Source organism: Atractosteus spatula, chromosome 14 (assembly GCF_055471065.1).
Source record: "Atractosteus spatula isolate fAtrSpa1 chromosome 14, fAtrSpa1.hap1, whole genome shotgun sequence".
Classification (NCBI taxonomy): Eukaryota; Metazoa; Chordata; class Actinopteri; order Semionotiformes; family Lepisosteidae; genus Atractosteus; species Atractosteus spatula.
This window is the reverse complement of record NC_142719.1, coordinates 6,156,751-6,181,531: the sequence shown is the minus strand read 5'-3', so window position 1 is coordinate 6,181,531 and position 24,781 is coordinate 6,156,751. Positions and strand designations below refer to the sequence as shown.

Below are 24,781 nucleotides of genomic sequence, written 5' to 3'. Positions count from 1 at the left end.
GGCCGTGCCACTGGATGCAAATAAGACTGTGTGCAATTTAATTTTCTCCTGCATTTCTTAATGGGCACGGGAGCAGCACTCCTTCACATAGCACAGCATAGAAGGGGAATGATTAGGACTGAGCGTGTTAAAGTTTCCTGGATGGTGGTTTTGGCAAGGCAATTAATGGTGCTGCCAATCACATTTAACCAGAGTGAAAAGCATGTCAAAGAAGTGAGACAAATAAGGTGGCAGAGGAGGAAAAGGGTGTGAAAGGCCTGTGCTTTCTGGGAATAAATGAATAACAGAAAACAAATACAACACTAATCCCCTACTTGTATTAGTCACATCCTGTGGCAATTCCTGATAGCTACAGATTCTTTTTACAGCTCTAAGCACCTGTTGAGAGTTCATTGCAGGAACACAGCTGGTGACTTCCCAGATAACAGGTGAAATTCGTTTGCACAATATATTCTGACTATGTCAATGAGGAAGTGATCCTCACTGGACTGTAAAAACCTCCTGACCCTTCTGCTGCCAGGATGCCTTTGGCAGAGTGCAAAAACAAAACCCATCCATAGTATAGAATGGTACAACACCAAAATACACTCCCATTGATTCCTACACATTGGAAAAAGATTGGGCTTCACAGAGTCCTTTACCGAAACACCACCAGCTTTGATATTATTAGTAAAGTGTTCAAAACAAATGCACAACAGGGGTACTGAGGTGACCTTTGCTTATTCAAAACCCAGTTTTCAACTAACAAATCTTTAGCCAAGACAACATAGCTACAGCAAAATAAATGTATGCAACGATAATCACAATACTTTCTAAACTGCTAAGGTGAGCAAAGCGTTTGGCCATTACATTTTGTGTTGAAGAAATCTTGTCTAGGCCCACAGGCCAGGAGCACTCCAATATCTTCAGTTTTAAGAACAGGAAACAAAAACATACTGTAGCAAGTCTGAGATAATAAAGATTCTGTCTGCTCCAAGTTTTGTTTTTACTGCTTATTTTCAGACATTCCTGGATGCTCCTCGGTTCCTTCAAGTAAAAATTAAAAAACAAATCAATTCAAAGTTTCCCCTTGTGCAAACCAGAGACCCGCAAGGCGATTCCAAAGATCTCCTAATAAAAGCAAGCAATTTTTTTGAAAACTGTGGTTAATAACATCCACATGCAGGCACATACCACCTCGAATTTGTCCTTCAACAAGGCAAAAAGATACACAGTGAGAATAACTTTTCAAATAAAAAAGGTGGTTAGACAACTGCAAACAGGTACGCCTTGTGGGTGTGGGGAATGGTCTTTAACGATGAGTAACATTCCATTATATACAAAAGGCCAGACTGCTGAAGCATAATGTAGCCACAGTCAAAATAACAGTTAGGTGCGAGTAAACCTGCAATTAACTATGTGAAAACAGCTTTTTACATTTTGTGCCAGAAGGATTTATTTTGATGTCTTGACTTTCATATGTTAAGGAATCAGCCTGTTCCTTTGAATTGTGAAGGAATCACATCCTTCCTGACCGCCTTGCTCCGAGGTGTCCAACTGACTTTGCTTTGAGGATGAGTGAGGGCTTTTCTCTCTGGCTCCTTCATGAAAACCCAGAAGTGAAGGCTTCACCAAAAAGAAACTTCAACTTGATCTTTTTAAATCACCAATTACTGATTATTGTATACCCACAAATTTGGAAATCTGCATTTTTTTTTAACTAGAGCCTACGCTGTAGTTCCATTTGCCTAACACTCCAAACTGCACAGAATCTGACAGAGGAGCTAACAATGACTGGAGGAAGGGCATACAGTATTTCTCTGGCCTCACTACATGTATTCCAGGAGACACTGTAAGGTCAGAAAGCAATACAGCCTTAGCCAGCTAATCCCACTGCTGCCCCCATCAATCAGTGCTCAGTCAATGGTGTGCTGCCACTGTCATATTAGTTGTCAAGCAATTGTCTCATGTCATGTTCACCTAGTCATGTTGCCCAACACTTCTGATGAAAAATCTCATCCTGGAGTAAAATTAAGAGTCATCCCCATGGCTCTACCACTCAGGAGCCCAATTTGTCAATAACGTTTAAGCTACCTACTGCTAAAATCTATCGTCACATGAAATCAATCCTCTAAACATTACCAACACTAGAATTTTTGAATGGCGTTATATTGCAGAAACTGGACAAGTGCCAGCTGGTTAAATTCCAGTCCAGGCAGGTCTTGTATTGTTTCCAATACCAATAACATTTCCACTTAAAAAGAAGCACGAGATCAGGGTCTGTACGATTAAAAGCTAACAAAGCCTACCATATCTGTAATAGGATTCACTTCAGAGATGCCCTGGGAGGCTTCCACACACACCACAGCCCTCTTTCCTCCATTACATGACATTATTCACTAGCTGGCTGGTGCACTGAGAGATGTGAACACGTGCACATGGCGGTCCACAAATTCAATTACTTCTTCTCATTGTCCGCTGCTGCGGGATGTGAATGTCACTCAGCGATCGTGGTTTCGGATCTTCGTTCCTGCCGAGAGAACTGAGCGGCGCCACTGCAAAATCTCTTGATAGCATGAGAAATGCAATAAAGTGATGCATTAATGTCATCTTAATGTATGTGTCCGTTTAATCTAGTGTTACGCATTTCAAAGCAGGGGGAAAAAAATCATTAGTTCCATATCTGGGCCCTTTGGTCTAAGAAGAGGATGCTGTGCCTTGATCTTATTACAGGCAGAATCATCCAGTTTTTGAATTATATCCAATTCCAGATTTCACTGTGACAGTAGTGGGTCATTCTGTGGATTACTGTAACATAACCTACACTGTGACACCTGTAGACAACAGGAAACAAGAGGTTTCACTGAAAAGGACTCCAACGTGTTCACATAAAGAAGGGGACCCGCTTCATCTACCACAGACACGCAGCACCCACTTTGAGTAACAAATTTTGTCCCATTTATGAAGCCCTCTGCTTATTTCCTAATAATTCCTTACACTTATATAGCACTTTTCTGGACACTCCACTCCAAGCTCTTTACAGGTAAAAGGGACTCCCCTCCACGACCACCAATGAGCAGCCTCAGCTGGATGATATGACGGCAGCCATAACGCACCAGTACACTCACCTCACACCAGGTATCAGTGAGGAGGAGAACAGAGTAATGAAGCCAGTTCATAGATGAGGATTATTAGGAGGCCATGATTGATAAAGGCCAGGGGTTAACACCCTTACTCTTTTCAAGAAACACCCTGGGATTTTTAATAACCACGGAGAGTGAGGACCTCGATTTTATGCCTCATTAAAAGAACAGTGCCTTTTTACCGTTTAGTATCCCTGTAACTATGCATTAGGACCCATACAGGCCACAGAGTGAGCACCCCCTACTGGCCCCACTAACACCTCTTCCAGCAGCAACTTCAGTTTTTCCCAGGAGGTCTCCCATCCAGGTACTGGCCAGGCTCACACCTGCCGAGCTTCAGTGGGCTGCCAGTTGTGAGTTGCAGGGCAATATGGCTGCTACCTCCAAAATACAGGAGACAGCAAGGTCTCAGATTTTCCTAGCCTTAACGAGAGGCAGAGGAATTGTAAAGTTGGAACTTATGTGAACTGAAGGAACACAACAGGTCAGGAAGAAAAGTGAGAATTTGAACTTAAAGATGGTCAGGCTGTCAGACCCTAAAGAAGTAACCAAGCTGCAATGTGCTCTCTGTTCCCCCTGCATTCAGGCTCTGCGTCCCAGAACAGAAGCTCATAATCACTAAGGGGACTTCCTTCCTACAGGTGCAGAACTTTCTTCAACGCACCATGTGCGTCAGCAGCCCCACTGCACAACCGATACACAAGTGAGAAGTTACTGGACTAATCCAGTTCAAGGGGGAATGGAGTTTAACCAGGATATCAGAATTATTACACCTACTCATTACATATCTTTCATTGCCAAGTAGTCAGGACCTTGGTAAATGTCTCATTTGAAGGACAACACTTTCTACAGCATAGTGCTCCCAGTCGGCACACCAGGGCACTGGACTGGAAATTCTGGTTCTCCTATTGGTGCTACTTACAGCACCAACTGTTGTCCTTACAGATCATGTGGTAAGAGATTGTGTTCTGGCCTGTATTGCATGTTACTGCTTTAAAACAGGAAACTTTTACAAGGAGGGAAGATTGTCGACACGCATATAAAATCCAGTAAAGATAAAGCAAATGTTAAAAGCAGTTTGCTATTCAGCCTGTACTATAAAAACATTAATGCAGGCTACTTTACAGAGAATACAAAAGCAAAAAAACTCTGAAGAAATGTTTTGCTTTATAACTAAATGGGCAGTGTTGCTTAATTTATTTTCACATTTTAATTGATGCACACAGCTTTTCTATAGGTTCTGAACAGCTAATTCAACTCAGCACTATTCTAACCATCCACCAACTCTCAAACTAGAATAATCACATTTTATTATGCAACTCTGGCATTTAATTTAAGATTTTTAATGATCCTGGAAGGGTTTTAATTATTTTTTTAATCAAATGATTCATCTTCATTTTAATGTTGCAGGCATGTATTTAGTCATAATTTGCTGCATTCTCCTGGTGACAGAAGGCACAATTGCTCAAAACATTTCTTAATTCCTTTGCATATGTGCAGAAATATGTTACACATAGGTACACAAGAAGTTACAAGTCCCAGATATTAACACAAGCATAATTGTTCCTCTGTATTTTTTTACATAAGCAAAATTAGACATTCTAGGATAGGGGTTTGCAAACTCAACCCGGTGCTGCAAAACTGCAATCCTACAAGTTTGTGATGTTCAATAAGAAGACAACTGGAAGTCATGTTCCTTTCTCCCAGTTATGCAACTCATTGCTCTAATTAAATCATTCAGAGCTCAGATGTAATGGAAGCCAGAAGTCCTGTGGTTCTCAAAGGCTAGCAATGCTGACTGACTTTTCATAAGTTTCAGGTAACACATTTCTTCCCATCTTTACATTAATGTCGTCCTCCACTTATGATCTACTGTACCTTCAAAAAAAGACAAGAGACCTCAAGGTCTGAGATTCTCCCTCGAGCATTCACTGCAGCCTAAGTGAACGAAGGAAAGTGCAGTGTTATTCACGAACAGCATATTTCACACACCTGCTCCTGTGTTCGCAACTGTACTTGCATTACTCCAAAGGAAAACATGGTGTCGACCACTGTATTTGTATCTCATTTTGAGCATTTCTGAGGAGATGATGCGAACATTATCTACAAGTACTTTCTCCGATAATCGTTCGCGTCTGACGCTGGACGCTGTTATTGTAGCCTCGCTGCACGTCCTGTATAAAACTCAACACGCTGAGCTCAAGCGCAAAACGACTGATCTGCGTCTCCCGGCGCACTCCTGCCTCAGCTACAACTGTGTGGTCAGGTATTTTTTTTAAGTCAGACTGCAGCAGACGGATATGTTTTTCATTCTCTGCGCTCCTGGCACCAATAATATAGGTCTCGGGTTTCCTCTATTTCTACATCTATTTATAATCCTGCATTCCGGTGATGTGTGGCTGCGGCAGAGGGAAGAGTCAGGGCAAATACAGTGTATGGATTAATATTTTAAAGCGGGGAAGGAATCGCAAGATAAAAGAATCGAAGCGACCGAGCAGAGCAAACATTAGTTAGTAATGGCGAGTAGATTCGCGTTTAACCACGGCTACAGCCCGAGTCAATTGATCCTGCTTGTTCAATCGAGCGAGTGAACAGCAATTTGTGAGCTCTGTGAAGTTGGCCCCTCACGGGGCTCAATTAGCGATGCAATTTAAGCACTTCCGAAAGAAATAATATTTTAAGCGAAATCTCAAAGTCGTCTGAAAACGCGTCTGGAAGTCAATTCAAGCGATTTTCCCCCCGCAACGTTATTTTTAACATTATATAGCCCTTAACTGTATGCATGATACTATTTCCTAATCGTTCTAACCTTCATTAATCAGCGGGGTGTACTGCTCGTTTCTGTGAATGGAAGTAATGCACTGTGTGAACAGGTTGTGATTGAGCAATAAAATGAAGACGGGTGGGTTACAGCAATTTGCGCTTTTTACACCGTTAACTGGAGTATGTATCCCATCTTTATGAGACCTCATTGGCAACATAGATGTCCGAACTCTCCAATTACCACCTGCAGCCATTTCTAATAGGCGCACTGCCTGGTGTAGCCGCGTGGGGGAAGCGATTGGCAGGGAATGTAGATATTGAGCACGGCAGCCCAAATAAATATTTAAAATCCACTAATAGCTTTTCCGTTAAATCACTGAAGAAGAAGAATCAAAAGAAGCACTGAGCTGACATTTGAAAGAGGCAGCAATACAACCGTCAGGTACAGGTGAGATAAGGAGAGGAACGCAGTACGCTTATCGCTAGCAGTAAATGACGCACTGCAATAACACAGAGAAAAAAAAACTATTCCTGTACAAGCGCCTCACTGCATACACAACGAATAAACTCAATAAGAAACACATAAACTCGGAGATATATATATACACACACACCTTTCATACTGGACCTTTGAACACTACATAATACAATAATTAAGTTCAGATCAATGACATCAATCAGATTTACACATTCCTCGAGCAGGAAAAAAAAAGATCTGTTCATTATTGCCTTTTAACGGCCCTCTTTAAAATGACACGGATATGAAGGGGTTAAAATGAAATGCCGTTTCAGTTGCTTTTTCTTCTTATCATCAACATTTCAAGCGGGTGGGAGGGGGGCATGTTTCCCAGTGTAGTATATTGAATGTTGAGTGCCATCTAACGAACGGCAAATCGGAGCGCTTGTGTACGTCTCTGAGCTGGGAAGAAAAACAGGACGCACTAATATTAAGCAAATAGGAAGTACTTCAGCTCTGTCATTTTAGAGGCACGCCCCCCCCATGAAGAATTTTAAGATCTTCAAGCCACAACACAGCTGCGCGCCGCTCTGGGACACTCGATCACCCCCTGAATGAGACAAACGTTTATTACACATTCCTGGAGAACAGGTGTCTTTTTTTTCCCCCCCAAAGGAAGAAAAAAAACAGGAAGATCAAACAAGGGAGGGAGCGACTTAAAAGCAGTCCCTAAAAAAAAAAGTTTCTTGAATTATTACTTTTCTTTCAAAGCATGGGGCGGACGAAAAATTAAGAACTGAGAGGAAGGGGCTTTTGGTTAAAAAAAAAACACCTCTTCCGACATACTATTTCCATTTGGCTCACACGGCGAGGAGGAGTCTGGTTTTAATAAACTCCTAATTGCAAACAAGCCCTGCGCCACGGCTTTGGAACGAACGGTCGCCAACCCGAGTGTAGCTGATTCAGAAGAGGAAGTGGCTACTGTCCAAAATAACAAAGGATTATGGTCACAAAAGTCAGACAGAATGGGACGATTCGCGACGGGGATTTAAGGGGACAAAGCGAACGGGGGAGAAGGCGCGAGACGGGGCCGCCCAGCCCGGCGCGCGCACACAAAAGCAGGCACGTCGCCCCCGACGCGACAGGTTGCTAAATCCAGACCCCTTCGTCAACTACAACTCGACCGCTGCCCGAGATGACTGCCAGTTACTATCTGCAACAAAATACTTTCCGTCTTTGCCTCACTTAACGGGATATGTACAGGATAGCCCAACCCTATGTTTTCTTATGAATGAACACCCAATGTCAATTACTCCTTAGGCTGTACTCGGTAGCATTTTAAATTCACGATCTAAATGTGTGAGTTTTAACATGAACTACACATAACTTGACTGCAGGTAGCGTTTTTGTGATACCAGAGTCCTTTTCCATGCGCGCATTGCGTTCTTTCTTTCAAATGTCTCGGTCTGAATTTCAGATGAACTACTCCATCACAGGCAGGTAGTCTACACTGACGTTATACAAATGTCGCCAGGTCAGTGGATAGTTGTTTTCACAAGTGGCTGCATCGCTTTTCTCTCCCTCTACACCGCAGGCGTGAAGCTTGGGCGTCTGAGCGCGGAAACTAGAGCTTTCGACTTCGAAGCGTTTCAACATCGAAAAGTTATCAATAAATGGGCCACCATCCAAATGTAGTTTAAGCACAATTCACCAATGCCTTAACAATGGCAATGAAACTGCTCTTAATTCCGTCACCTGTCCTGAAAAATGCGTTCCTATGTGAACAGTTTATCACTGTAGTCGCAGACTGTTAGCCAGCTGTAGACTGTGAGGTGTACTTAAAGGGCGTCGTAAATAACCTGTCCGTATTAGCTAACTGTAGCCCGCTTTAAGCATTGTCAATGGTGCTGTTTCCTACAAATGAAACGAGGAATCGCCCATTATCTCTCCATTAATAAAAAAAAGTACATAGTTCGTACACATTAATCAGATCCTCGTTAATCCTATTGGCTAAATGCTGTTGCCCTCAATGACAATAGTCAGGAGCCGACGGAGCACTGCGTTAACTATCATAGGGTACTTTAAATATTAGCATCCGCAAAGGATGGATTAATGGAAGGTTAACTGCATGAGTGGGAAGGAATAACGAATCACAGAATCATAAACGACTTTGATTTATTAACGGCAGCAGCAGATAATTTATACGAGTTATTTTACTAGACGATAATTGAAAGTATAGTGCACTGCCGTCACATATTTCCCAGGGTTTTATGAAACCCCAGTTCACGAGATTTTAACACATTCTCGTGTGGAAAATCAAAAACATTATACACACAGCTAAACGAGGCAAGTTCAACACAGTTAAACACGGTAACTAAAGAAGTCTCGTTGACAGATTCACAAGTCTACAGTAAGCGGTATGAATTAGTATAATCAAATGGTAAATCATGCACAAGAAAGGGAAGCAGTGAAATTGTGTACAAATCCGAAAACGAAGCAGTTAACCACAAAACTACTGCTCTCTGATTTCAATGATAATTTTTCCAGACTGAAAATGTCCATATTTATAATCGTCCCTGTTCTGTTTCAACCTTTCGGAATTCAATTTAAAAACCAAATCTCCGACACTTAATTTATATTTTTTTTTTAAAAACACCCTTAACAGAGCACCTAGCATTCAGTACAGAACTCTGCGAACAGCATTCAATTAATCTGCCAAACAGGGTCACTGGTACGCTTGAAGTATGGCTAACGGCCATCAGCTTTCAAATCTCACACCCGCTCAACAGCTTGAGGCTAGCTTTGGTCCTTCCTTATGGTATAATTAGCATCAATGAATCTGACATCTTTAATGCCGTACAAAATATTGTAAGAAAGGTGCCCCATCAGAAACATAGTATTCGTAATGACCGCCGACCGAAAAGTAACGTATTGACTGTGAAAGTAGCCTTCCGAAATCTAGTGCAAAGTAGAAAGAACACAATGAGACAATAAAAGCATGTTCACATTTCACAGGTTCGCTCTGGTGAATGTATTTTATGTAGTATTTCTGAAAAACAGCTTCGGTTTTTCGGTTGGACGGTTAAAGTACCCCCCCTAAAAAAAAAATCACATTTTTAAGGATAAAAAGTGACACAGATACAAACTGACAGCAGCTGCATGAAAATTACAGTCTCGTATTAAAATGAAACAAATCGCTCCCGTGAGGTTAGAAAGGGTGAGGACTTCAATGTATGTAAGAAAACACCATGAAATATGTCAAATTGGCAGAAGTATGAACTAGACACCATCTCGTTTAACGATAAAACACTCAACGCTACCAATGCAGTGGCATTTCATGACTACGAAAACTCAGCCGAGACTCCCAGGCGGATCTGTCCCAGTCTAGAGGGAGCGCAGCACGACCTGTCTTCACGTATTTATCAAAGGCGCTCCGGCTCTTTCAATGTCAAAATAAAGTTGCACAACATCCGCAAAGCAAGGTTGCGTCCAATTTTTTGGTCAATACGCAGCGCTACGGTGTATCCAAAAAGTTATTTTTCTTTTCTTTTGAAGCAGGGGGGGTGGGGTGGGGGGTGACTTCGCAGGAAAAATTCTCTCCCCTTAGTTTCTCCTGAGACCGAACGGGAAAGAAAAGGCGAACTCCGCAGTACTAAAAAGCAGCGGACACTCCCCCTCTAAGGGAACATTTTTTACCACAGTTAAAGCGAAATACCATATGTCACCGAACCGCATGAATAACTTTGCAACTGAAGTACCCACCACTGTTTAAACTTAACACCCACCGAATGCCTTACCTGTTGGCGCTTCTGAGCCATCAGCGTAGATGCGTACAGCAAGTATCAGAAGAAAAGCCAGGGTATTCATTGTACGGTTTTAGTCCAGTTCGGTTTTTCAGCAGAAATCATAACAGTGTCTCCGCCAGGACTGGTGCGAAGTTGAGGACTCGAGCCCATTGATTCCTGATTTCGTGCTGAAACGATATTGAGAGACTCCGCGAGCGAGGCTGTAGCACAACGGACCACACAAACTGACGTCAGGATAAACACTTCAAAAGAGGATTTTTTTTCCCTGCCTCCCCCCCCATACAAAAAGCTGACCAAAAGACAAGCAAACGACGCCTCCTTGTGGTTATATCCAATGGTGCTGGGGGAAAAAAAAGTTTTTTTTTGTTTAGGTATAGTGTATTTGTTTAGCCGTTCCAGTTTCAAAAACCAGGCTCAATTTGTTTTAAATCTGTGGCTTAATCACTTCATGACTGCACTTAAAGATCCCGCCGGGAGATTGCAGAAAGTAAAAGATGTGCAGATGGCAAAGTAAAGCTTCCTTGTTCACTGCCAGTAAAAAAAATCGGGAAAACCCTTTGGATGGATACTACTATCCCAAGAAAAAAATTGGAAGTATTTTAACGTTTGTTCAACATAGATAGGTCCATTATGGAAGGGGGGGGGGGGAGTTTTAAACGGAGCCCCTAAGAATAATTCATTTTATTGCCGACTTTTAACTGTAGGATAGTTATTTATTTGCGTAGTCCGCAAATACATTTAACAGGGAAAATCTAGTTATATTTAACAGCTTGCCGGTTTGTTAGAGCAGCAGGGGCTCCACAATTTTGAACACCCCCATTGGACCAGGGAGAGTTCAATTTGTCTCTAATGCCGCAAGGTTCTGCTTGAACCTATTTAAATGGAAAGAGCCTTTCATGATGAATCCGTCCTGAAAACGTACCGTCCTCCTCTCTGTGTGCTGGTGTAGCTGCCATAGGGCTGTAAAGACTTCATAAAGTATATTGACATGCTCGCTGATTAATCGAAGGCATATATGTCTACACCAAGGGCACTCTTTTATTTTATACTTCTAGTTTTCTGGAGGGAGCATAGCACAGGAGATAACCCTCATCTACTGACAATCACTATGTAACATTATTGTGTGTGGTGCGTGTTGCCATATAGATTTGTATTTTGTTTTCCAAGTAAAATACTTAAATGAGGAAGCATGTCACAGTCAGAGAATGGAGACTGAACAGCAAGCAGATAGCCTCCCCTGCTTTACAGCCTTCCTTCGGTTCTTGTGTTCTGATCACCCTATCATTATTCTTATGATCTCTTCCTTAAGCGATAAGGCTGGGAACGGGGCAGTAAAAACAGAAACGTTTCTTTGAAACGGTTTTTTTTTTAGGCCCTCGCGGCTAAAACACTGGCGCTCGTGCCAAACTGCTGCCATTGCGTCATGTGTGAAATGGTGGCGGAGCTGTTGACATGTCCCGGTTGCGGTGACGCCGGGCCGTGCGCTATATTCCGTACTCCAGTCCGCACGGTGTACTGGAGTGTTCGTGCAGGGTCGTGCTGGCGTCTGCCCGAGGCCTACAGGAGACTCGGTGACTGGAGGGAATTTAGATGTTCAGCCGCTGTTCTCATAGCAGACGCCTGCCTTACATATCTCAGTAAGTCAACGTCATATGTTTCAGGTGGGGAGCTGCGTCAGCATGCGTAGGCTGCAAAGGAACAAGTAATAGGTTTATTCCATGCTGAAAAAAAAGAAGAAAGAAAACGTTTCGGCCGTTTCACCTGAAGAAGGGTCCTGAACACCTGAAGAAGGCTCCACAGCCAAAACGTTGTGTTTTCTTTCTTCTTTTTTTCAGCATGGAATAAACCCATTACTTGTTCCTTTGCATCATATGTTTCAGATCAGCAAAATTGTAGACTAATTTCTTAATCATCATCTTCAACACTGGCATGCTGCATGGGAACCCCCCCAAATTCTGTACAGAAAACAGATAAAGGCAGCTGATAAAAACAGTCACTGTTTAAGAGCAAGACTTTATGTTTAATATACACACAGCACAGCATTCCCTTTTATACCATACCCCGAGGGGGAAAAATATATTTCTGACGCCATCTGTTGGCAAGATCATGGCAATAAATTTGTTGGCACGCAGCAAGGTCTTCTGGCCTGCTGCACAATATTTTTTAATATCGGTGTCACTTATTTCATTATCTCCCGAAAGGCTCTGGAAAGGCCTAGAGAGAACACTTTGATCCCAGGGAATGACTACAGTTCACACACTCTCTCCTAAATTAGGCTACCTTCACAGCTGGGGTAGGCGGGGGGTGGGGCTGGACTTTAGCCTCTAGGCTCATCACTCACCTGGTTCCCTTGCTGTGGAGTGGACTTATGACATCTGCTAAGAGTCTGGGTCAAGAGGCGCAAAGCTGGACTTGAACCCTGAAACACAGCACATCTTTCAAATAAAGCACACGCGAAAGATGTGCTTGGCTGGTGTCTTTACACATCTCACCACAATGCCAGTGTAAAACCAGACTGCGATGACTCCACTAAAAAAACAGACAGGCCTTTATTCAAACAGGCCTCCCTGGCTATATCAACAGCCCCTTGAATAGATTTTGAAAAGAGTCACTGTCACATGTCCCATCAGTTCAGAAAAGATGGTGTAGGGAGCCAGTTTCACACAGACACGCACAAACCCCTGTGCTGAGTATGGGAATAAAGAGGTTTATTTTATTCTTACTAATTTATTTAGCTGATACTTTTTTATCCAAAGCAACTTACATTTACACCTGTTCACAGAGCCACATACTAAAAGAACTTGTTGAAGGGTATAACAGCTGTATTTGAACCCACAACATTCCAGTCACAGGAGCAGAACCCTACTCATTACTCCTCCCTGCTGCACAAGGGGGGGGGGTTGGGAGTAATGGGGGGGTTCTAGTAAATTTGTAATAGTCTCAAGTCCACTGGTCAAGCTGCTAAGATCACAAGGTCACTCCAGTAGGAGTGAGCAGTTCTATGACATGAGCAGTGGCAGCTGTAATATATTAACTTCGTCATGCAGGCTGACCATTGAAGAATGAAATCGAATTCAGCTAAACTCTGAGCTTTCTTGCAGGTCAGTACCAGGCACTGGGCTCCTGCAGTCTAGACTCATTATACCACTGTGCTTCACAGGATTAATTCAGACTGTGATACTTTCTTTTAGTGGGACTGACGCTCAAGATAAGATAAGATCACTTTATTGGCCATATACAATGTCTTGTACTAGGAATTTGTTTTTTCACATACCCCAGGTTGCTCTCCATGAGACACACAGACAGGGAGAGAAGCTTGGGGTCAGAGCACAGGGTCAGCCATTTATATAGCACCCCTGGAGCAGTTGGGGTGAAGGGCCTTGTTCAGGAGCCCAACAGAGTAGGATTACTCTGCCAGCCACGAGATACAAACTGGCAACCTTCCAGCCACAGGTGCAGATCCTTAGCCACAGAGCCAGTGCTCCGCCCTTTCACACAACTGAAAGGTACTGTGAACACACAACCACGAACCTCCAATAGCTCCCACAGTCATCGTGAAACCAGAGACATGAATAATTCTTGAAAATGCTTTTATGCCTCATTTAGAAAGCTCAGATCTACCCTGCTTCTCTAATGCATTATTTGAGATAGTTCCCCGCATTTTTCACATTGTGATGCTTTTCATAGAGCCAGCACAACTCTGAGCAACAACTTGGAAAAATGGGACAAAATATGTATTCCTGTGCCCAGTAAATACCGCTGGTAGGATCAAACCATAAATCAGCAAATAAATTCAAATTCCCGTCTCTTTGCTTGTTGTGATGCACACAGATGGCTAAGGCCTCTGCCGTCTGCAAATGGTTAACAAACCTTTGGCAATAACTGCACTTTTCTTTACAAACACCATTATTACAAGTGTTCACAATAAAGACCGAACACAGAGCTGCTCAGTATTTCACAGACCTGTTGTTCTCTTGACCCAGGCTGGTGCCCTGTCTGCATGGTGTGAATGTTGTCAACTGTATTCGACAAGAGGACATTTGCCATAAGGCTAGCTAAGTGCTTGTTTTCTCTCCCATTGACTATTAGGTTCAAGCACACGACCTTTGGCCTTCACACAGTTAAAACAAGGGGCGTGCTGTTTGCTCAACTATAAATGCGTTATCACCGTTTCTGCTTCACCTTACCTTGTTTCAAGTTGGACTGTATATATCCACGACTTCACCGTCGCGCCAAGAGGAACAGGACAAAATTAAGTTTAGAAAAAACTTTTATGTACCAATATAAGCTGACCCTGAAAAGGCAAACATTAAATTTGCTTAAGAAAGATAAATTAGATAATGCTCTGCGACCAGTGATTGCTCTCGTATATTACTCAGAAGGAAGTTTAGCGGTATAAATTAAATTATTGAGAGAATACTGTGCAGGATTAATTTTTCAGCGATCACGCCCCTGACCCCTTTTTTCTCACAGGACACCGCCTTGTTAAGAATGCATATATGCATGAGTCATATGTTTTAAGATCAGCTAAAAAAGTAACTGTAAATCCCTATACAAGATATAAATAAAACAAAACTGCTCTTCACCGTGTTCGACCTCCCATTTTAACTGCAACAATTTTCAACGAAAAATAACAATGTTTCATGTCGTAGTATTTACTGACATAGTTACGCAAACAGGGACATTTACTCACAGCTAGATATTTCCCGTTTCACAATTTAATTAGGTGAGTTTTAGAATAAGTGTAATGATTGCAGTAAATACAATTTTTAATTCACAAAGATTATTAGCATTGGCGTGCTGTACAATGAATGAAAACAGTGATTTCAATTTTGCAGTATTCTAAATGTCTTTTCCATCTTTGGGCTGCGTACAGAAGAAAGCAAACGACAACGCGTTTTACGTAGTCTCTTATTTACAATAGGTAGTTTCATAAAGTATCTTATAAGCAGTTATTTATAGAGTAATAAGTAGCAATAATATTAGTGATGGCGACGACGTAGTATCTTGCAACCTCCTGGATGCTGTGAAATCGTCTGGGAAACAGCTCCCCCTAGTGTCCGTTTAAAGTATACTGGCTTACCGGGAATTTGAGATGATGTATGTTTTTAAGTCGAATTTCCTGATGGCGCAGTTCAATTTTTTTTTTTACAATTTTCTATTGCTTTACTTTTTGTTCCTGTTGAGATTATGTGTCATTGCTGGGAATATTATTGTATATAGTATTTTATGCATTTTACGTACTGAAGTAGAGCCTGCATATATGAAGCCTTTGACACAACTCCTGAAAGCAAGCTGAGAAATGGTGACAAGTCAAGACATTTGGCACATTTTATTTGTATATCACACACTCAGCCGTCTAATGGTTTGCTAATGCACTGGCGTAACACAGATTTGCTTTCCTCCCACACATCCTGGCATTCTGTAATCCTTTCCAGAATTATGCCTGCTGAAACGATCACAATGGCTTGATCCAAGCTACAGAGGACATGCCTTAGTGACATGCAGGGATGCTTTAACTGGAAGTCACAGAAGTCTAACTTTTGCAGTTATTATTAAGAACCTTTCCATAAAGAGTTGTGCGCTGAATTTAACTTCATCCATTCATCCTGTGACGCTGTCGCGTGGGAAGAGGGGCCTATTCCAGCAAGCGAGGGGCGCAAGGCGGGATACACCCAGGATGGGATGCCGGTCTATCGCAGGGCACACACAGACACACACACTCTCTCACACACACACCAGGGCCAATTCTCACAGAAGACACTGAACCCACCAGCATGTCTTTGGACTGTGGGAGGAAACCAGAGCACCTGGAGGAACCCCACACAAGCAGAGGGAGAATATACAGCCCTGAACCCAGGGCCCCAGGGGCGAGAGACAGCAGTGCACCTCCCTGCAGCTCTATTTAGATTCCGATTCTCCAATTCTCTGTTTTCTGTTAATTGAAAATAACCTTCAACCCCCCAGGAACATAGAAATGTCACTGCGACAGTTTGGCACATTAGTAGCCCATGTGCCTAAGGAGAGGAAATGGTTTGGATCTGATTCTCAGCATGCCAGGAAGACCTCCGTTGCAGACGAGGGCCATCTTCCAGGGATTAAGAACTCAGCAACAACACTCCCTTATTGGAGGGGATCGGAGGTATTTGGCAGGGCAGAAGGAGCAGAAGACACTCTCCAGCCTTCAGTTTCCTTCGTTTGCATACAGTAGGTCATGGTGCTGAGGCAAAACATGTCACTTGGACATGAATAAAACTGAGCAGGTAAACTTAAATAGGAAAGCTTTGAAAGGCCACAACACTTCAGTGGCTGCAACAGCACAGTGGAATATCGATGGATGCCATATGTGCATACCTGCATGCACAGTACTGCCAGGAAAAGGCAGAGAGGAAGAGAGGTCTAGAGGATGCATTTGAATGCAAACCAGGTATAGCAGCTTGATAGGGCACTTCATCTTTCTTTCCATCCGACACAGCCTGTACATCAGCAGGCCAATTTCCCTGGCAGCCTTTCTCTCTGTGACTTGCTGTGAAAAGCTTGATTTTTGATAAGGAGAGGCTACAGAGCTGTCACCACCTCGCCAAGGGGCCCTCGTGGTGGTGCTCCACTCCAGAAACACGGTGCTGGGCCACGCTGGGCCACGCTGGGCTTGCACTGGCTCAGAGCCGCTAGACACAGGTCTAGGATGGAAAGTCTGAACCAGCATCTGGCTGCTTTGGACATGAGAGCTCTGATCCTTTGTTCTCCAATTAGCCTGTTTCATCAACCCTAACTATTTGTAAACCAGAGGGAGACAGTGTCTTTACAGATAGGCACCAGAATCTTTTGCTTGTATTCCACTTGTGAATGCTGATCACCTGTTTGGAATAATTTGACCATTTTCCAGGTCTTAAAGTGCAGGTACCATAGAGGGCCCGACTGGTGAAGACCACTATTTAGCAGGCAGGTTACATTTGGGCTGTGTTGGGGATTGATCCAGAGGCAGTGCACACTTGGTTGTGCACTGCAGGGAACAGCTTGCTCTGCAATAGCGACAACAGTGCCACCTGTGAGCCTACAGTGGCATCATCGGCTGCCATTGCACAGGGACCACAGTGGGTGAGAGCAGCAGGACCTGACAGTAGATGATTCTCGGGACACATGCTAGTGGTCATCCTGTCTCCAGTGCTGTGCGGCAGAGCTGAGTTGAATTGATGAAAAACCACCGATGCTACAATGTGAAAAAGAACCAAATAGTGCTTTGGCTGCATTTAGAGGTTTCAGAAACCTATCGGAAAGCATAACAAGAACCAAACAACAACCTTTAACTGATAGTCAAAGCTGGTCTGACTGATCTTTGCTGTGGGCACAGCACCGGTGGTAACACCAGGACTCATATTAGCAGCATGACCACAGCCAGAAAACAAAAATCTGAAGTAGCATAAGGCAGAAAAGGGTTTCAGCACTAATCATAACCTTAGCAGACTGTTTAATAATAAATGCAGTATGGTTCACCATGCTTTTTAAACTTGTTCCTTGAGCCCAAGATTGATTTATCAAGTTCAAGCCTGCTTTCAGAGCTTCTGCTATTAGAAGAACAGAATTATTTGCTGAAGTGAATTCATGGCCACCATAAATTCTACCATATGAGGTACTCATTGCAAACTAAATCTCACCCTTGGCAGTGGACAAGAGCCGTGAGGTCAGTTAGGGAGGGTCTCTCCCGATTCAACATTAAAAAACCAGCGTCTCAATGTGGGCTAACCTTGCTGGGAAAAAGAAAGTTTCTTTAAAAGTGTTTCAGAGTCGTAGTGGTAAAATAATGGGAACTTGAATGTAGTGCCTAGATAGACCATTTCACGTCTCCTTGTGAGAGCAGTGGTTTTATTTACCTATGTAAAGAGCAGTAATCGCTGTTAGAAAGAGCTTCTCAAACAGCTTGGTTTACAGCAGGAGAGAGTAATTATACCAATCCCCTACGGGTCTGGTAAAAAGCACAAAGAGAATAAATTTAACACTCCAGAATGATGAAGGTAATAGAGAACACATTGTGTGAATTTAAAAAAGGGGGTTTGTTTTAAACTTGTGACCACACAGAAAAACAGCAATGGTCACTGGAAGATCTGCCATCCTCCTGTTTGGGAAGTTTGGGAACAGTGGGCCTCAGTCTGTGGACTCCAGTCAGGAATGACTCTTTTTTCCTGGCTCAGCTAGAACAGATGCCTCCCGCTGGTCAGATGGACTCATGGCTGCTGTTTGTGCGTTAACACCCTGGCTGCATTCCTGTGATCAGGGACTTTCCTCTTAAGCAGAAGCATTTGTCTCTAGAGCTGATTGTTGTTGGCTTGGGCTCTATGGATACATTAAGGCCGATTTTAGTCTTTGCACAGTAACAACTTTCAGTTTCAGATTTCAGGTTTAACAAAATTATGTATCTGAATGTGTGTGCATGCTGCCATATGAAATTGAGCAGCTATGACAGCTGACATAGCTGCTGAAGAACACAATGCACAACATGGAACAGGTACAATACACTTACGATGCAGATGGTCTCGTAGAAGATTGATAAATACATTGCAGTAATGTGTGGGAATTGAACAGTTTAACTATTTTGGGGGCCTCTCCATTCATATAGCACTACATCGATACTCACCATAGGCGAGCTCTTTAATTATAGAGATCCAGAAGAAAGATACAGCAGCACAGGAGATAGCGGCATCTCTCCCATGCCAGTGACCTGGGATAATAAGGCCAGGTGGCACCCCACAAAGTGGCACAATGCCATGGTTTGTACAGAGCACACTGTAATGCCAGGCATTGGCAGTCTGCACACGTGCCCTGCCAGATACAGGCAGAGCTTACTCTCTGTAGGAGAAGGAGATTCAGGCTCAGATATCAGAAATTAATTAAAGAGACAAGGATGTCGTCTGAACATGTCAGTGAAGCGTGGAAAGGACAGCGGCTGAGGGGAACAAAACGCACTTCAGCTGGCTTCGGCCTTCCTTTCCTGTTTGATTAGAATCCTGCTTTTTTTTTCTTTCTTGCCTTTTTCTCCTCTGCCCCCAAGCTGTGCGCACGTCGTCATGTCTGAGTCAGAGGGGCAGATGCTCTCCAGCGAGCAATGGCAGTCCGTCCTTAATGAAAGGAAGAAAAAAAATTAAAATCCTAATCTCTCCTTTTCATCGATCCATTTTCCTCTTAAGCACCCCATAATGGGAGTTATTAACTTCTGAGGAATCATTTCCTCTCTCTCACAAGAAGGTGAAATAAAGTTTGAAAACTGGTACAAGAAAACACGATAACTGCCTGACTTATTAGGCCTTTTTCATTCTGGAGCATTTTTCATTCCCAAAAGAACAATCTAAAGATCGCACCGAGCTTGTGACTTAAGACGCTGATGCAATATCTGTCAAATGCTAAAAAGATCTCAGTGTACAAGAGAATTGTTATGGGGACTGCTGCGAAAAGCTGAATTCTGTCTTTTTTTTTAATTTAATTGATGATGACATAATGTGTCTTTCCACAGGCTTTAATAGGTCAGGTTAATGCAAGGCAGCCTAAACGTTTATACAGAATGTACAATCGAGTACAATCTTTCTAATAGATCAATAGACTGATAAAAATGGCTTAAAGCTTTTGTTTTCCGGCATTCACTTTCAAGTCATAAGATTTTGGAAGATGGAAATTTCTAAGATAGGGGCTAAACCAGGAAAAAACAAGCGTCATTGTGTATTTTGTGATTCTTCTTATTATTACTACTAATAAAAATGGGACAAAAAACAGGCAGGTCTCTATTTAATATATATATAACAGAATACAAGAGTGGTGAGTGGGCAGGGGTGTATGCAGACTATTAATATATATTCCATTTCACTGTCATTTTTCATGAATGATTAAATTCTTCATTCCACTAGTTGCTAGTAACAAACATGCTTGCACTTCTTTCTATTTCAAAATCCTATATTTTCCTTAACAGAAATAGTGTTACTGCCGCTATTGCTGCTAAAAGTATTAAACTACCAGGAGAATAATAATATGGAGGTTCTAACATAATTGAGGTATATATTGGACAGAAACTGCTTGATTTTCCCTCATAAGTACAAGGTCTTTTTTCTGTGTTTTCTTGTGTGTCCTTACCAGCTGCTCACCAACTGCGGAGTCACATGACAAAAAAGGCCAGAGTTCACCATGGTTGGCCCACATCTGGCAAACGAAAAAGTTCCCTGCCTGGATGGCACACCCGTACATTGGAGGAGTACAGAGGCAGGGACAATTTGCGAACAGGAAAGATGTGGGTGTGGAGCTGGAGCACTATGCAGAAATCAACCAGCTCTACTCAGACAAATGCCAGAGGATGGAATCTGAATGCCAGAGGCCCAGACTCTGAAGCAGAGAGCTCACTAGGTTGCCACAGTATTTTGTTTTTTGCAGTCTTGGCAGATTGAGGAGATGATGAGCCTTCAACAGCTCATCTCCTTCTGTAGAGAGATAGCCACTGTGCACAGACTCCCACTGACATGGCCCTTGTGAAGCATCCTTCTGCTCCCTTAGGTGCCTGAGGGAATGACATGACTTACAGCAGATGATATTAACATTTGCCCACCTATTCATGTGGAACAGCGGGTAGGCCATTCTCATTGGGGAAGCGGCGCTTGCGATGGTAGACGCTGGCTGTAGCAGAGGCCGAGTGTCACACGCACAGTCTTGAGAGTGTGAAGTAGGGATCTTGGGGGTTATTTGTATGAAACTGCGCCCGGATGGCACCAGACATTGCTTGTCACATCCAAAAGCGAAAATACAGAAAATGAAAGTGCCAGGATAATCACCCAAAGGCACAGTGTTCCCCATCTCCATCTGCGAAGCCCTGAAGTGAGAAGACTCCAAGCAGCCCAGCACTGCCCCCCTGCTTGCAGACAGACTGAGGCTTGGCGGGAGGCATCTCCTTCTTAATCTGTCAGTGAGGTGGCTCCTGCTGTCAGTCCGCAGGGTGGAGAAGCTCGCCCTGCACTGCCTCTAGGCCTTGGCGAAGGACTTGCCACCCTCAGGACGCCCCACGTTCAGCTCCACGCAGACCCGGCCAATTCTCAGCTGTCCAAAGAGGAGCTGTGGTCCCTTTCTGAGCCTTCTCTGCACAGCGCTGCCTTTCTGCCAGGCAGGCTGAGGCCTTCGCCTTAAGGAAGCAGCCTGGATCATCTGGAGCTCTGGAGAGCGATGGTCTCTGATTTAACAGTCAGAGACATGAAAAACCTTTTAAGTTGTACTAAATCAAGCACATGATTAGCTCTCAGATTCAGAACTCAGCTGGAAAGGAAAAGAAACTGCAGCTATCCAGGATCAGGGTCATAAATCCTAGACCTACAGTATGTGCTCCTTTTATTTTCATGCTCTGACTTCCTGTGTGTGTGATTCTGAATATTCTGTATCTTTCTCTGTTACTGCTTCATTCCGGGTTATGGTTTCTAAGGCCAACTACCTATACCAGCAAGAACACAAGAACAGCATTTCAAAACAAGGGATTCTTCTGCAAACCTCCAGCTGCACTAACAACTACACTCCAAAGTGCAGTGGACACACACACACCATTGCACTGGAATGCAGCTTGTCCCCTTGTACAACATAATATTAAACTGAGGCTCTGCAACAGCAATCGGATAAGCCGCAATCCAGGAGGGTTTAGGGATGACTAAAAGTGAATTTCTAGTGTTAAAGTGTTTTTTAAAAAAAAACTGGTTTTAACTTGGTTCAGCTCAGTAAACAGTTGTGTCAAATTCATGTTTCATAAAGTTTCATAAAGTGAGTGAATGTACATTAAACAGATATTATAGCTGCTTTTCAGCTACTGTACTATACAGCTGGTACACTGTCTTAACCTGTGGAACAGCAGTCCGGACTCACACCAGACACAGATAAGAGCACATATGAAACAAGTTAGAGCAGAAATCTAATCAGACACAGAGGCAAGCTCCTTCTGCACATCAGACACACCTGAGATTTGGCAAATTTTTGCATGGGGAGTTTCAATTACCGCCACTAACACGATCAGCTATGCAGAGCTCATTTCTCCTCCTTTCTGCTGGGCGCAAATGTAATGAATTAGGCTTCACATCATTTAATTTAATCTCAATTAAAAATCACAGAAATGTAAGCTAAAGCAAACAGAGATTTAATTTAATACAGGAGGGATCAACAGCCGCAGGGCTGCAGGAAGATGAGTGCCTTGAGACGACCGTGCTGTAGGTTCTGCTATCGACACAAGAAGACAATTCAATCAGATCTAATCTATCAGCACTCGGAAGCTGAAAACAACTCTAGAGTTCAATTTATAAAGTCAGTCCCAGGATACACTTACTGTACGTCTAAAGCATGTTTGTCACCTTGTTCTAATTCTTTCTGGAAGGTAAACTTCAATAAGGTTATAATACATAATCCATGTCTATCAATCCAAAGTCATTAATACTCAGTACAGGAATGAGGTACATTTTCCCAAAAAAATGCAAAATATAAGATCATTCAGCAATCACAGTGACATCAGAAACCTTTTGCACTTAAGAAAGAAAATGTACTTGAGCTTCAAGTCCTGTATGTACAGTGTTTGTTACAATCAAAAGACAAGCATCCAAAAATTGTTTCTTTTTAATATCATCACGGTGTTTTTAAATGGAAAGCAGAAGTCGGCTTTCATTAATGATACTTTTAAAAATGAAGTACAGTATAGAGAAGAAAGAAGCAAACATGATTTTAGAGAAGAGATACAGAGCATGCTGGCACTGCCTGTTCAGTTCATCTCTGAGCAATGAATGCAGAGTTTCTGTGCCATATCTAGTCTGCATAGAAGCAGACAAGTACACTCAAATGCTTTTATTGACATATATACACAGTAAATTGATCTCCTTCAGTTGGTTTTGAAGTTGGAAATTTGTTCTACAAGCAGATAGAATTAATATGGTCTGCTTTTTGGGACTTTTGGGAAGTAAAACCACAGAAGTTTAGTCTTAGACACAATCAAGAGTTACAATATATGTGAAGTATTGTAGTTCCATCACCAGTCAATTCTTACCCATTGTAAGGAATTCTATATCATTAACATAATAGTTTTCTTCTATCTACACATCTACCAATCTACATGGGGTGGCATAGAATAATGTGTAAGTCTCTGCACTCAAGTCAGAGGTTGTGGGTTCAAGTCCCTGCTACAGACACTGCTGTTATTATTTGAACGAGATACCCAACCCTAATTGCTACAGAGTACCATCAGTACGAAAGGGAATCATGTGTTCTCTAGAGCTCATAGTCTTTACTTTTTACACCTGCTGCACATAAAGATTTTGTACAAGAGTGTTACAATTATGTGTTTTGTTTACAGTTACAACTGTATATGTGTTATGTAGACATGATACATTACAGTTTCATTTGATGCTCAGTATATTTCATATAATTTCATCCTCCTTGCAGGTGCATCTAAGGTTTTGAGGCAGTTGACCAGTCGAGATCTGGGGATTATTCAGGCCAGGTTAAAGACTTTGTCTCATGCAATACCTTATTTCCCAAGCTCAGTCGGCACTGAGATTCTATCTGTTTGATTAGAGGCTCCTAATACAAAGTCCAGTGAGCATAAATCCCAATGTTTCATGCCTAACCTGACAAAAAAAATCTTAGTAGTTCAGGTGGGTAGCTGCGTCAGCATGCGTAGGCTGCAAAGGAACAAGTAATAGGTTTATTCCATGCTGAAAAAAAGAAGAAAGAGAACACAACGTTTCGGCGTGGAGCCTTCTTCAGGTGTGATTAAAATCTTTAATCATTCTTAAATTTATGGTGACTGTTGTATTTTCTACACATCAAACATTAGCGAATATGCTTAGAGACAGGCGCTGAGGTGTATGTATCAAAGCTTGACACAACAGGGTAGACAGTCATTTTTTATCTTCTCTTTAGTGATATTTCAGTCTGTAAAGAGCACAGGAGTGGATTGAAGCGCTGCCTCACCTACCTGCCAATTTACAGCGCTGGACCAGAGCCAGGGTAAGAAGGCAGTTTGCTGTTCCCGTAGCCCAGCTTTGACAGATTGCCAGAGGCTGTTGACAAGTGCGATGCACAAGACAGCAAGCTAATAAAGACACATGCAGGTAAAAAATAAATAAATACTGTTTCAGGCACCCTGTAACTGCAGCATCCTCCCCAGCGCACTCCTAAGTATCCGTATCAGAGAGAAATAATTATATGGGGCCAAGACATACTGTCAGTGCTGCTCAGTCCCGCAGACAGACGAGGCAGTTTGGAGCAGGGCTCTCAAAAATACGCAGCAATAAAGATGAGGGATGGCAGTACGGAGATTAAGGGACTCCAGACAGATTCCACAGCCATTGATTTCAGAGCTGCCAACCTCTCCTCCGTCAGTCTGCAAGTAAATCTGTGCTGCCACCTGGTGACATCAAGCTGCAAATGCAGTCCAAAGGCTTTTTCCTTCGAACACGGAATGCCTCTCGTGTTTCACACAGAAGGGAAATTAAAGGGGGGGAAAGTATCAAGGTTGTCTGACACAAAAGTTTTAAAATGCCAAAAATGAATAGCACAAAAAATATAAAGCAGGTGATATACATGCAAAGAAATGTAAAAGTATACAGCGGCACTTCATATTTTCAATAAAAAGAACAGGC

The 24,781-nt window shown here is 42.7% G+C and overlaps 1 protein-coding gene across 2 annotated transcripts in view; it reads right to left on the bottom strand.

Annotated features, from left to right (window-relative positions):
* The window catches only part of ptprub (protein tyrosine phosphatase receptor type Ub), a 219,493-nt gene extending 209,113 nt beyond the window's left edge, over positions 1-10,380 (bottom strand). For both annotated transcript variants that reach the window (XM_088932703.1, XM_088932704.1), the window contains exon 1: positions 10,140-10,380. In XM_088932703.1, coding sequence (XP_088788829.1) covers positions 10,140-10,209 — 70 coding nt within the window. In that variant the 5' untranslated portion in view covers positions 10,210-10,380. The remainder of the gene's footprint in view (positions 1-10,139) is intronic.
* Positions 10,381-24,781: the final 14,401 nt, after the last annotated feature.